Source organism: Hemiscyllium ocellatum, chromosome 19, assembly GCF_020745735.1.
Source record: "Hemiscyllium ocellatum isolate sHemOce1 chromosome 19, sHemOce1.pat.X.cur, whole genome shotgun sequence".
NCBI lineage: Eukaryota > Metazoa > Chordata > Chondrichthyes > Orectolobiformes > Hemiscylliidae > Hemiscyllium > Hemiscyllium ocellatum.
Genome location: NC_083419.1, coordinates 19,553,082 through 19,567,909, shown reverse-complemented (window position 1 = coordinate 19,567,909; position 14,828 = coordinate 19,553,082). Strand labels below are relative to the sequence as shown.

The following is a 14,828-nucleotide window of genomic DNA, read 5'->3' as shown; positions in this document are numbered from 1 at the left end:
AAATCATTGATATTTATCTAGAGAAGAAGTTAATTTCTCGCAAGGTTTGTAGCTCAGGTTGAGGTTTAGGGTGTAGGTTTGCTCACTGAGCTGTAGGTTTGATATCCAGACTTTTCACTATCTGGCTAGGTATCATCATCAGTGGCGACCTCCAAGTGAAGCGAAGCTGTTGTCTCCTGCTTTCTATTTATATCTTTCTCCTGGATGGGGTTTCTGGTGATGTCATTTTCTGATTGTTTTCTGAGGGGTTGATAGATGGTATCTAGATCTATGTGCTTGTTTATGTCCTATGTAGATGGTCTGTCCTAAAAGTGTTAATTTCTATTTAGTTGTATGTTAAACACGAAGCAGAAATGGCAATTAACAGGCTTCTTTTTGTTCACTATGTGCTCAGCTAAAGAAATTTACCATGTTCAATCTGTATCAACCTCATCTCAGGTTTTATCCTCCACTTTTCCTGAGCTGGAAGAACCTTTGAAAAGGCCTCACATGGTTTTAAACCTCAACCTTAAAGGGATCTTTCATCCCAATTCCTGAAACTACCCAAATCTTTTAGAGGGACATCCGCAAAATGAACTGAATGGTTAAACCTTGTCTTTTACTTTGATGAAATAAGGAATCCTTAATTATAACTTTCCCATAAGTTCTTAATTACTTTAAATTAGCTACCATTTTCCTGGTCTAATTCTGGGAATGCAATTACATGTTGGTTATTAACTAGGGTGAGGATGAGAAGTTGGCATTCTAACTAGCAAAATTGGGAAAAAAAAAATCCAGTTTTATTTGGCTCCTACCAAAAGGCACTGATCCCTGCACAAATCACTGGAGCATCATGTGACTAGGCTTTTTATACAATGTATTTAAACTAATACATGGCCTCCAGTACAGGTCCACAGAGGCAGACGTTAAAACTGAATAAACATCACAGTTTATTTAATTTTAATCACAGAGTCTGCAACTGATTATACAACATTCCATTTAAGCAAATTTTCTCCTCTCCACACTTTCCCTAATACTTTCTTCACCTCATGAGGTCCTGGGTGATTTGAATCCAAAATCCTGAATTCAAAACTTGTCGATTTAAAATTTAAAACCAAAACTTAAATATGCTCTTAGAGTCTCAGAGATGTACAATACAGAAACTGACCCTTCGATCCAATCCATCCATGCCAACCAGATATCCCAACCCAATCGATCCTACCTGCCACATACAGCCCACACCCCTCCAAACCCTCCCTATTCATAGGTCCAACTGCCTTTTAATGTTACAATTGTACAAACCTCCATTTTCTCTGGCAGCCCATTCCACACACGCACCAGGCACCTGCATGACAAAGTTACCCCATGGATCTCTTTTATATCTTTCCCCTCTCACCCTGAACATATGCTCTCTAGTTCTGGACTCCCCCAACCCAGGGAAAAGACTTTGTCTATTTAGCCTATCCATGCCCCTTGTGATTTTATAAACCTCGATAAAGGTGACCCCTCAGCCTCCAACGCCCCAGGGAAAACAGCCGTAGTCTATGCAACCTCTCTCTCTCTAGCTCAAATCCTCCAACCCTGGCAACGTCAGTGTAAATCTTTTCTGCACCCTTTCAAGTTTCACATCTTTCCGATAGGAAGGAAATCAGAACTACACGCAATATTCCAACAGTGGACTAATCAATGTCCTATACAGCCGCAACATGACCTCCCAACTCATGTACTTAATACTCTGGCCAATAAAAGAAAGCATACCAAACGCCATCTTATCTATCTGCAACTCCACTTTCAAGGAGCTATGAACCTGCACTCCAAGGTCTCTTTGTTCAGCAACACTCCCTAGGACCTAACCATTAACTGTATAAGTCCTGCAAAGGTTTGTTTTCCCAAAATTCACCACCTCGCATTCATCTACTTTTCTAACCCCATCTGCCATTTCTCGGCCCATTGGCCCATCTGATTAAGATCCTGTTGTAATCCGAGGTAACCTTCTTCGCTGCCCACTACACCTCCAATTTTGGTGTCATCTGCAAACTTACTAATTATACCTCGCATGCTCACATCCAAATCATTTATATAAAATGAAGAAAAGTAGTGGACTCAGCACCGATCCTTGTGGCACTCCACTGATCACAGGCACCCAGTCTGAAAAACAACCCTCCACCACCACCCTCTGTCTTCTATCTTTGAGCCAGTTCTATATCTAAATGGCTAGTTCTCCCTCTATTCCGTGAGATCTAACCATGCTAACCAGTCTCCCAATGGGGAACCTTGTCGAACGCCTTACTGAAGTCCACATAGATCACATCTACCGCTCTGCCCTCATCAATCCTCTTCGCTACTTCTCCAAAAAGACTCAATCAAGTTTGTGAGACATGATTTCCCATGCACAAAGCCATGCTGACTATCCCTCATCAGTCCTTGCCTTTCCAAACACATGCACACCCTATCCCTCAGGTTTCCCTCCAACAACTTGCCCACCGTTAACGTAAGGCTTTCTGGTCTAGTTCCCTGGCTTGTCCTTACCCCCCACCCTTCTTAATTAGTGGCCAACCTCCAGTCTTCTGGCATCTCACTTGTGACTATCAATGATACTAATATCTCAGCAAGAGGCCCAACAATCACTTCCCTAGCTTCCCACAGAGTTCTAACGTACACCTGATCAGTGGGGATTTACCCACTTTTATGCGTTTCAAGACATCAAGAACTTCCACCTCAAATTTTGGACATTTTTCAAGATGTTTTTAAGGAAACGCAAGCTTATACAATTTAGATAGGCACTTCTGTATTTCCACAGTATTTACAACTGCTTACCCCCCATAAATCCATGCTAGTGTCCATGCTCCAAAAAATTCTCCTTCCAGTCTTCATCTAACTCGCCCTCAAGTATTTACCAAAAACTTACTCAACGTTATTCACCTCATCATCTCTTAGAATCATGAGTTTTAAGAATGCAGCAATACCCCACAGAAGTGGTCTCTTTTGAATTTCCTACTGCATTTATCAGAGTTGCAAATGGTAGCAACTCTTCAATTTCAATGAAATTCTTTGATAATCCTGAATGCTCTCCGATTAGTCTCACGGCTTCTCAATTTTGGACAAATAAGAAGGGGAGTCCTGGCATCATGCTAGCATTTTGTTTTTACACGTTCTGCAATAACTCCAGATTATATTTGTTACAGAGACCAAAAATGTTTGTGATACTCTGTGATCCAACACAGATTCCATACAAGTTTAATCTAACATTTCACTTATAATTATATCCTTTAGAAAAGATACTTCTTAAAAAAAAAAGTAAATAGCCTGCTGATCAGAGGTCGTGATCGGTTATCTGTTCTCCAACTCTAATCATTCGCTATCTTCTAAAGGAAAAGGCTTGGTACTGCAACTGCTCTGCCAGGACAGTAAGAAATGACTCAGTCACACAAGCCAACCTTCCAGCCACTGGTTCCATCTGTACTAGTTGCTGCGCTACGAAGAGAGCCAACATAATTCAAGACACCTCCCACCCTATTTATAACCTTTTTCAGCCTCTTCCGTCAGGCTGAAGGTACAAAAGCTTAAACATGTATCTACAGGTTCAAAAACAGCTTCCTCCCTGCTGTTAGACTTCTGAATGGACCTCTCAAATTTAATGCTGACCTCACTGTGTTCCTTTTCTGCAGCTATAATATTGTATTCCACATTCTGTTCTCTTACCCTTATGCACAATGGTGCGATCTGCGTGTACTGCACACGAAACAAAAACATTTGCACTGTACCAAGGTACATGTGACAATAAAGTCGGATAAGTTGCCTCATTCATTACAAAAGGGTGCCACTTACATTGAAGCTCAGTTCCCTTCGGCAATCATATACTTTGCAGCCCAATTCTGCATCATTATTTTCAATAATATACTCAGACAATGCAATGACATACATCGCCCAAGACAGTATTTTTGTAGTATGTTCAGGCTTAGAATGGATGACGCAGCTACATTATCAGACACCATACTCCAATTTTACTCCAGGCCTACGTAGAATTCCAACAGGAAATTAACCATCTATTTCCATTTGCTCTCTCCTCAGTTGATCGCTCAAAAACTAAGATAGCCCCTTTGCAGGTAAATGTAAATTTTTATGAGATAACCTCCCACCCTTTTCTCACTGCATAGGCTTAAGGACAAATAATTCTGAACAGCATTGCCAGAGGATGTAATTGAAGTAAATACCTTGGCGGAGCGGGGGAGTATCGAGTGATATTTTTGAAATGGAACAGAAAGTAAAATTGACACGCACACTGACTACTACGTGTCCAAAATAATTATTGATTGTACTTTGAATCAGCAGAAAATAATTGTTATTTATTAACCTCAGTTACATTGCTGAACTTTAAAGATGGCAATTATTGCCTTACCGTGACCCAGAACCATATGACTTTGATTCTATTCCATGGAGACAGTCCTGTAGAGAACTTATGAGAACTTTGCAACGGTCATCTGCAGATACTTTAGATTGCTTTATCAAAGAAATTGCAGTAACCAGGGTTTCAATGGCACTCCCGTAATCACCTGAAATAAAAAAAAACATTAATCTATTAAAATGGTTCAGCTCTCCAGAGTTAACTAAAAATTAAATTCACGTTGGACTTTTTATTTACAGCTATTGCGTCTTATTTAACCCAAGTCCTGCAACTTTAACTTTGATCTTACGTTCTGACATTTACTTTAGCCTAAAAATAGATGAACTTCAGTTCAGTTCATGATCCTATTGATAAAACCATGAAGAAAAAGAACAGGAGTAGACTGTTCAACTCCTCGAGCTCACTTCACCACTCATCGGCATCACAGCTGATCTGACAACCCTCACATCCACCTTCCTGCCCTATCTCCATAACCCTTAATTACGACACGGTCAAGAATCAATTTTAGGATTCTGCCTGCAGCACAGAGTTCCCAAATCACACAACGCACCACATAGCTAATGCATACAGACCAAAAGAGCCTTAATTTAATCTCCAAGCACATTCCCATTTTCCCAATTTGTTTAAGTCATGTTATTACACATTGCTGGAACAGGTGGGACTTGAACCTCGGTCTCCTGGCTCAAAAAAAAGGAACACTATTACTGCATCACAACAACCACTATCTCAAGATTGCTCGACTTGCTGCATTAATTAATCTCAGTTAGCCAATCAACTGGATCTACAGTTGAAAACTTTGCTTTGGTCGGAGATTAAAGGGGAGCAGGGGAGAATGCAGTTGCAATGTTTTGGTTCTACTGCTGAATGCCCAAAAGATTCCTACTAACACAAACATTATGGTAGTGAGTCAAATGGTACATTTTCATACATAATGCACATACTTTCTGAAGATCAATGAATCAACTGAGTCTCAATTAAACAGACAAAGCACTATGTGGTTTATAGTATCAGTACAATCCTGAATAAACTTATCAGAATGGAAGCAGTATTGAGGGCAGATTGAGAAGTAAAGAATCAAATTGCTCCAATTTACCAGCACTAGCATCTGACACAGCCCTTGATATTGCACTACTAGAAATGGCTCTGTTTCGATTCATGATTTCCTCAAATTCTGCTTCACTCAGTGGAGTCCTTGAAGAATCCATGTCTCTGTTATAGAAAATAAAGCAGACAAAAGCAAGCTCAGCACAAATTTATTTTTTGTAATCACAGTAACAAAACTGATACTTTTCCACTTTCTAAACTGATCTATTGGATAAAGAGGAGAGGAAAACAAAGAAGAAAACCATTTCTGGCAAATTTCTTTGTGCATGCTAATGCTGGAATTTCTTTCCCACTTACAAATGATAAATGGTGACTTCAAAATTCAGATGAAGCCTTAAGTTTAACCTTACTGTGTTTGGACCTAATTTCTTAAGATCAAATCTATTTGTATCCAATTGTATTTTATCCATTCATTATCATTACTGCCATCTGGAGTATTATTACACTTTATTGCAATTTCATTGCTTTATGAGTCAAAACTTAACCCATGTTCTAAACAGAGCACAATAAAACTTTACAAATGGTGGACAGAGAAAGGACTGTTTTAAAAAGAGAGATTTCTCAGGATGGCCACATGATTTGACAGCAAGTGATTTGATATCTACTGTGTACTCTGAAAGAAAACCAAACATCAAAGGATGTGGATAGCTGAAGATGGATCATCTCAACATCGGAACCAGGAAGCAAAGTCCACTGAACGGACACCAGTTTTTTTTCTAGCTCTGCTAATAGTGTATCTTCTCTAATTGTTTGTCTGAGAGTACACATATTTAAAAGGCACTTTATAACCTAGTCTGTACTTTCTATCAACATTGATCTAAAAGTCAGGTAAACTGGGATAGGGTGCATACTTCAATAAACAAACATCAGGAATAGCAGGGTTCAAATTACAGTAGGGTGTAATACTTTGAAAAAGAATCAAATCACATCGTATTTCCGGTTACACTACACAAGTTATCGAACTTAATGTCAAAGTTAGTTCATTTGTTCAATCAGGTACTTTGAAAAAAAAGAGAAAAACTAACTTCCATTTAAGACAGAAGTTCACCACCTTTTGCTGTAAATTTATATATTTAAGTGCTGTAATATGCCTTTGCCTATTCACGCATCCACAAATGCACTCCTCTCCAAACATGCAACAGTAACATTGATTGTCATCAGGCAGAAGAGTCTGTATGGCTGAAGCCAAATGATATCAACATATTTAAAAGACAACCAACAGATGCAACAGAGCTACAAATTAACAATAGTTTAACATCACACTGGGGAAGAGAGTTTAAATTACAACCTCTTTTCAACAGTCAACCATTAGTGGATTTTCACCCAAGTCTTAGGAGTCTACATAAAATGTAATCACCACAGTCACTTTATCAACCATACACATTAATAACTGACAATCTGCAAAGCTAAACTAAGATACACAAACATTACCTGCCAGCAGGTCCATAGTCTCCTCTATCATATGGTGGAGGGCGCCCATATGGATCTGATGGAGGAGGTCCACGGCTGTCAGATGAGGGAATTACATTACTTGCTGGTGGTGGGAAGAAAGCAGGATTCACATGAGGGGCTGGAGGTGGTGCACCAGGTGGTGGTCCAGGGAGATGGGGAGGTGGAGCAAGACTAATTGGTGGGCCAATTGGGCCTGGAGGACGTGGTGGGAAGGGACCAGGTGGTGGGGGTGGCCCTTGTTGGGGAGGAGGGGGGCCAGGGGGAGGACCGTAGCCTGGAACAGGAGGGGGAGGACCAGGAGGGAGTGGTCCCATGGGAGGTTGCCCAAACGGTTGTCCTGGAAACAGAACTGGGGGCGGCGGACGATCACCACGGTTTGGTGGCCCACCTAATGGAGGAGGAAGACCTTGTCCAGGTGGAGGCGGACCCGGGGGGCCTGGTGGACCAGGAGGACCTGGAGGTGGCCGTGGTGGACCTTGCCCTGACAAAAATAAAAGAAGATGCTGTCACATTCAAAGAAATGCAATTTACACGATTTACCTGATAGTCAAGATTACATGGATTACACTTAGATCAATATTTAACACTAATAACTTTGCATTACAATTTCTTTAAATTTAATAAATGCTCAAAATAACATCAAAATGGAAAAAGCACTTGAACATGTCAATCACAACATTTTAAAAAATTTGCCTTGTCAGCTATTCCATCTATTTACTAATTGAGAAACTGTCCAAATGATACATATAAAACAAATCACTTAATTGGTCACAACATCATCCCAAGTGCAAAGAATGCCAAAGTAGCTAGAATATAGAACACATTGCTATTTGCAAAAATTTGAGACAAATTGCTTTTACAATTAAGATTAGGCTTGACGCATGTTCTCAGTACTTGTTATCCATCAGGGATGAAGCATGGACTTCCCGCATAAAACAAAATCCCAGAAATCATTCCTATGTAACACAGGTGGTGTGTGGATTTGAGGTTTTCAGCCAACTTTTCCAGTTGTTGGATCAGACATCAGCAATAAGTGACCTGACATGAGTGAAAAGCAGGGTCTGGAAACAATGTGAGGGGGAGGATTTAGAGTACGAGAATGCATGCATGGAGCATGAATTCCTATCCTTGATGAGCTAGATGATATACCATGGAAAGTATCTAATACTGAAATGAACTCTAAAAAAGATTTGGGGCTTTATTACCACCTTAACCAGTGTTGTTAATCAGTTTTGCTCACCAGGAAAAGGTGGAGGCCCTCCTGGTCCAGAAGGCCCTGGGAATCTGTCCCCACCAGGGCCAGATGGTGGGAAACGACCACGTCCTCTTCCACTCTGAGAAAATGCTAATCGACTGTTCGCTCCAGGCGGGCCAGCTTTCCCTTCTCCTGACATTTGGCCAGACTGAGTAGCTGCAATAATTATAAAACACCAATTATTTTGCTAAAAATTACAACTTAATAACAAACAGAGCAAACAAATATCAAAAAATTTGGTCAAGTAATAGCTTTTGAAATCAGATTTAGAGAACCTACAATCGATGAGTAATGCGAGCATGTAGTGCCAAAGAGCACACCAGGTGATGCCTAAATTCTCATATCACTGAACAGATACAAGTATAAATTAAGTGTACTTGCATTTCAAATGTACGTGTTTTAAAATGCATGCATTTTCAAGTATGCACCCTACATTGCGTCATGGAATGACTGTGTCAACCAGTTTTCGCTTAAAATCCAAAGTTTACATAATTTTAGATTCATGAGCTACAGATTGTCATTGCCAGTACACAAGAAAGCATGACAATTGATGCGCACAACAGTGCCAGAAACAGCATGCTTTCTTTTGTTTAAAAGTAAACTTGGCCGTCAGATGACAAACTTCTTGCTCTTGATAATAATGTGGGATTTTTCACTCACCTCAACAGGTAGGAGTTTCTATTAATGCACATCAGATATTGCACCACAAATAAGACAGTCTCTTAGTAATTACCCAGACACATTAAAGGTGAGTGCTCAAATTTTAAGAGTGGACGTAGGATTCAAATCATAAAAGATAAGGTTTATTGCCAATTAAATCAAATTTAAAATGTTGCAATTAGTATTAAAGACACAATTCAAAAGTTAAAACTTTTTATACAACTTCTGACAGAGCACAAAAATGCAAAATAATGTTAAACAGTGCATGTATTTATAGACTCTTACATTTTCTAGACTGCATTTCAAACTGACTGAGTGACTGTTTATTGCATGGCGTGACGATAGGATTCTGTCCATGCATATCTCGTTTGGGCAGCATATCCATCAGTTTTTTGGATGAACTTTCTGATCCCACACAAATGAGGGCAAACCTGGTTTAAAAATAAAATATAAAATAACCACACTTAATTGCATTTTGCCTTTTAATAACACTAAATGCTGTTTGTCACTTGTGGCAAATCTTGCTCCATACATTACACAATTTTGTACAATTTTTTTTAACATATTCCAATATTTCTAGGATTTGGTATTACAAGTTTCTGATGAATTCTCCCTGCATTATATAGGTTTTACTCATGATGTTAGCATTACAATTCACCGCAAATCCATTTTTAAGGCTAAAATAAATTACAAATATAACACTACTAAGTTGCTCCATAAAGCAAGGTGTGACAGATGAAGTTAAATTTTGAGAAATGTGAGGTCTTGCATTTTGGCAAGGCAAACCAGGACAGAACTTTTAATTAATGGTAGGGCTTTGGGGAATGTTGCCAGAGACCTAGGCAGCATTCAACACTTTATTGCACTGGTCAATGCATTGTATATAGAAGTTGGGATGTCATATTGTGGTTGTACAGGACAATGATTATGATACTTTTCAAATACTGCATTCAATTCTGGTCTCCCTGCAAGAGGGGGGGATGCTGTTCAACTTGAAAGGGTTCAGAAAAGATCAACAAGAACGTTGCTAGGATTGGAGAATTTGAACTGTAGGGAGAGGTTGAGTAGGCCAGGGCATCTTCCCCTAAAGCAGAGGCCGAGGGGTGATTTTGAGTCACAAATGTACAGCATGGAAACAGACCCTTCAGTCCAACTCATCCATGCCAACCAGATATCCTAACCTAAGCTCATCCCATTTATTAACACGTGGCCCATCTCTCTCTAAACACTTCCTATTCATATACTCATTCAGATGCCTTTTAAACTGCTGTAATTGTACTAGTCTCCACTACTTCCCTTCATAAAATCAAAGGGCATGGATAATGGGAAGTCAAGACTTTTTACCCAGGGTAGGGCAGCCCAAAACTAGATGGCATAGGTTTAAGGTGAGGGGGGAAAGATTTAAAAAGGACCCGAGAGGCAACTTTTTTTGGGAGAGTGGTGCATGTATGGAACAAGCTGCCAGGGCTGTAAGAGACAGGTACAATGACAACATTTAAAAGAGGTCCATCAACATGAAGGGTTGGGGGGGGGGGGGGGGGGGAAGAGAGAGAGGATGTGGGCCAAACGCTGGCAAATGGGACTAGATTTATTTAGGATATCTGGTCAGCATGGATGAGTTGGACCGAAGGGTCTGTTTCCATGCTATACAACTTGCTTACAAGGATTTTAAAAATATGTATCCATCATGTGCTCTCACCCCTTTGACTGTCCATTAGCCCGGTTCTCAAAGAATTTGATTTCTAAAAGATCAGTTATGCCCATTGAATGGAGAGCTTCAGTCAAATCCTCATCTGTGGTCCACTGCAAGACAATATGGGGAAAAATGAATACTTGAAAGACACATAATACATCAAAACAGATTCGAACAGCATCTGTTACACGTAACTAATGTTAATATTTGAAATTCTCTAAAACAATAGATCGGACACATTTGTTTGCCACTAGGGACAAGTTAATATATGTTTCACATTGGATAGCTAACTCATCAATGCAGATCCCATAGGAGCCTGTACATCTCTCCCTACTGGGTTAAATGGTGGAAACAACTGTCACAAGCAGATGGGGTTGACTTTTAAATTGATTCACTGCTTAACATATGCAGCAACTTCTTGTGCAAAGAAGCAGATTTCACCCAAAATATTCTGTCTAACTGTTACTCAGCTGAAACAGGAACTTTTGTAATTTTAACTAATTATATTTACTAGGAAGGTGGTAGCATACCGATAATGATGCTCCAACTACTAATCCAGAGGTTCAAGTGAATAGGAGAGACACCGTCAAAACCCACCATAACTGCTGGTGAATTGAAGTACTTTTAAAAAAAATTAACATCTGTAATCAAAACCTTCTATCAGGAATGGTGACCATGAAACACTGATTGCTGTAAAATTAATAACTTTCTGATCCACCAGTGTTCTTTAAGGAAGGAAATTTGCCATCTCAACTATTAAATCAAATTCTTAGCAAATGTCAAAGCTAAAAAAAACTTACCCAAGTCAGATTTCCAATATACAAAGCTATTCTCTTGCCAGTATACGTATATACAATATTTGGGCCCAATGAATTAGGAGTTTTGCCACCATCATCAGAGACAGACTGTGGCATGCTATCCATGTAATCACGATCTTCTGGTGCATCTCCATTATTGGCAGATGGTGATATGACATCATCATACAAATCTATCTGATCATGACCACTGTATTCTGTCTCCTAAATAAAGAACAAAGTTCAGGTTTTTTATTAAAGTGTTTAATTGTGGAAATTTTTGCTGAATTAAAAAAAAGTGTTCTGTATGAACATAAACACAATTTGATCCTGAAAAGTGAACATTTAAGTGTAGGTCAATGACTAAAGATAGCCTATCCTATAACATTATGATCTCCATTCAAACCAATAATTTTTTAAACTGTAATTTTTTAATATTCACATAAGTATTTACATTTCAAACAAAACCTTGAGTGTATAACAGTTGAACGCATCAGTAACAGCTCTTTCACAAACACATACTTAATAACAAGTTTTTATTTTCACCTCAAGAGATCTGTACCTTACAGTACCTGAAGGGTTCCTTCCCTTCTCTTGGGACCAAAGGAGGTGTACCACTGCTCACAGATTCTCTTCAGCGATCTTGCTATGAGATTTCTTGGGGAGCTTCCAACTTTCCTTCATTAATTCATAATTGTAAATTCCGCAGATTTCTTGCTTAGTTACACTAAGCCAGTGAACACCATTGATCTAGATTAGCCCTGTGCCACTAGTCTTTACTTCCTTTACTTGTCTCAAACCTGCTTTCAGGCTCCAACTGCTTCTGTGAGAAAATACATGACTAAATACAAAACATTAAAACCCAACCCCACAACAAGGTGATCTAGGATATACCGGATACAAAATTTTGTCACATTACTGACTTCTACCTTGTAGATGGTGGTCAGGTTTGCAAGAAACAGAAGATGGTTGCTTGCTGCACATTTCCTACCCTCTGAACTGCTCTTGTAGCCACTACTTATATGGGCAGTCCAGTTCAGTTCTATTCAATGAACCCATCCAGATGTCAAGGCAGTCACTCATGACACTCGGAAGTTTGCCCCTAATTTGTGTCCCATCATTGATCAATACATCATCTGTTTTAATACCCTGAAATCAAACAGGTCTCATCTCATATTCAACTTTTGCGTAAAACCTTATTGATACCTTTTGGGTATCCAAATACTTTATGTACTGCTTGCAATTTACCCAACAATTTATATCTTCAAAGCTACCAAAAAATTTGTCAAACATTATTGCCCTTTTGAAAAACCATGTTAACACTCTTATTGCACAATGGCTTAAATACAGAAACACTAACAACAGATGGTTTGGGCCATCTGACCCTTCAAGCCTGCTCCACTGCTCAATATCTTGGTTGATCATCCAACTCAGTACTCTATTCTCACCTTCTCCTAATGCTCTTCAATTTCTTTAGCCCTAAGAATTATATCTAGCTCCTTTCTGAAAACATTCAAGGTTTTGGCCTCAACCATTTTCTGGGAGAGAATTCCACCGGCACACCACTCTGGGTGAACAAATTTCTCCTGAACTCAGTCCGAAATGGACTAACCCGACAACCTAACCAATCATGACCCAAGATTTCGGGAACATCCTTCCTGCACTCATCCCGACTGTCTTGTTAGAATCATAGAAGTTTAAATGAGATTCCCTCTCATTCTTCTAGTGAAAATAATCCTAACCAATCCAATCTTGCTTCACATGTTAGTCCTACCATCTTAGGAATCAGCCAGGTAAATCTTTGCTGCACCCACTCCATAGTCATAACACATCCTCAGATAAGACAGAAACTGCACACAACATTCTAAATGTAGTTTCTTTGAGGCCCTATACAACAGAAGCAAAACATTTGTACTCTTGTACTTGAGTCACCTCACTGCAAAGGCCATCATACCATTTGGCATTTTCACTGCTTGCTGCACCTGTATTCTTACTTTTAGTGACAGTACAAATACACCAACATCTTATTGCATCTGCCCTTTTCACAATCTATGACCACTCAAACATTAAATCAGGCTTCCTATTTCTGCTAACATGGACACATTTATCAGCTATGTACTAATGTTCTGTTAATAACAGGTTCCACAATTTTCCCAATATTATGCAGAATAGGTAAACTAACAGCTTAGTTCTTCTAAAGAAAAGTTTCTGAAAACCTCTGCGTCCACCAAGATGAAAGAACTTCAGTCAGCATGGTGCTCAACACAACATGCTTTCAACCTCAAAACTAGAAATCAGTCTCAATTCTGGGCGTTAACTTACTGGCATAAATCTAGAGTACTTGTGAATCAGCCTTTAGTATACACTCAAAAATACCAGAAGATTTCAGAAGATGCTGTGGAGGAGCCGATGTTGATATGACATTAATATATTTTGCTATAAGAGCTATGTCTTATGAGCCTATACTCCACAACCTTCTGATGAAGGAGCAGTATTCCGAAAGCGAGTGTTTCCAAATAAATCTGTTGGACTACAACCTGGTGTTTTGCGATTTCTCACTAATTTCAGAGGATCTTAGCTGTACAAACAATTGAAGAAATTCAAACAGCGATATTCAAGCACAGAACGAGCATACATTGGTAATGCATGAACTTGAACGGAAACAAAATGAAGCAATTTGTGACGCATTCACAAAAAAAAGGCTTGAATCCACAGTCCATCAATTGATAGATATGGTTCAAATCATTGAACAGGTACTGATAGTGAACAGATTTAAGTATTCCATTAGTGAAGAAATTCTAAATTGAAGAACTAGTGTGAAAGAAAAACAAAAATCATTTATCTGCATTGATTTGTCTTGCAATTTCTAAAATTTGATGGACTTCATGGTGCACAGGTTACATGCTGAAGGCCTGACATAAAAAGATGATTTCCTAACACTGAGCTTTCATTCCAGTTTTATACAATGAATTCCCACTGATCTTCAAAAGGATGTCAAGAAAAATGGAGATGCGCATTTTGGGAAAATTTCATTTAAAGAACCGTCCCATGAGAAACAAATGTCTTACGTAGCAGCAATTATATTCCTAACATAGTGCAAGGTCTCATTAATAGCAGACCAGGAATTCTGCCAAATATCATATGATGTCATGTTAAACTTAACTTTAATAGCGGCTGCAGGAATTGATGACTAGCCTAATTTCTTCTGAGAAAGTGGTCAGATCAACGACGCAGCATTATCCCCCTCCACAGAAAAATATTTCACTAAACCAAAATAACCCAAGTTACTGAAGCAAACTACTTAATCCAGAGCCTGTATCGATTATTTCAAGTAGGTTATGCTTTCCCATATCCCTTCAACATCATCTCCTCCAAAATATTCCCTCTTGAAGGTTACGATAATCTACACAATAACCAACAAAGTGGCAGATTCCAAATTTTTACCAGCAGTTGCATAGCAGCACCCTATTCCACTGTCCATCTTAA

The 14,828-nt window shown here is 39.1% G+C and overlaps 1 protein-coding gene across 1 annotated transcript in view; it reads right to left on the bottom strand.

Annotated features, from left to right (window-relative positions):
- The window catches only part of cpsf6 (cleavage and polyadenylation specific factor 6), a 42,025-nt gene that overhangs the window by 16,345 nt on the left and 10,852 nt on the right, over positions 1-14,828 (bottom strand). The window contains exons 2-8 of the mRNA XM_060839731.1: positions 11,349-11,567; positions 10,555-10,658; positions 9,141-9,286; positions 8,181-8,351; positions 6,920-7,421; positions 5,478-5,593; positions 4,379-4,532 (exon numbers count right to left, since the gene is read on the bottom strand). Of these exons, the coding sequence (XP_060695714.1) occupies positions 4,379-4,532; positions 5,478-5,593; positions 6,920-7,421; positions 8,181-8,351; positions 9,141-9,286; positions 10,555-10,658; positions 11,349-11,567 (1,412 nt within the window). The remainder of the gene's footprint in view (positions 1-4,378; positions 4,533-5,477; positions 5,594-6,919; positions 7,422-8,180; positions 8,352-9,140; positions 9,287-10,554; positions 10,659-11,348; positions 11,568-14,828) is intronic.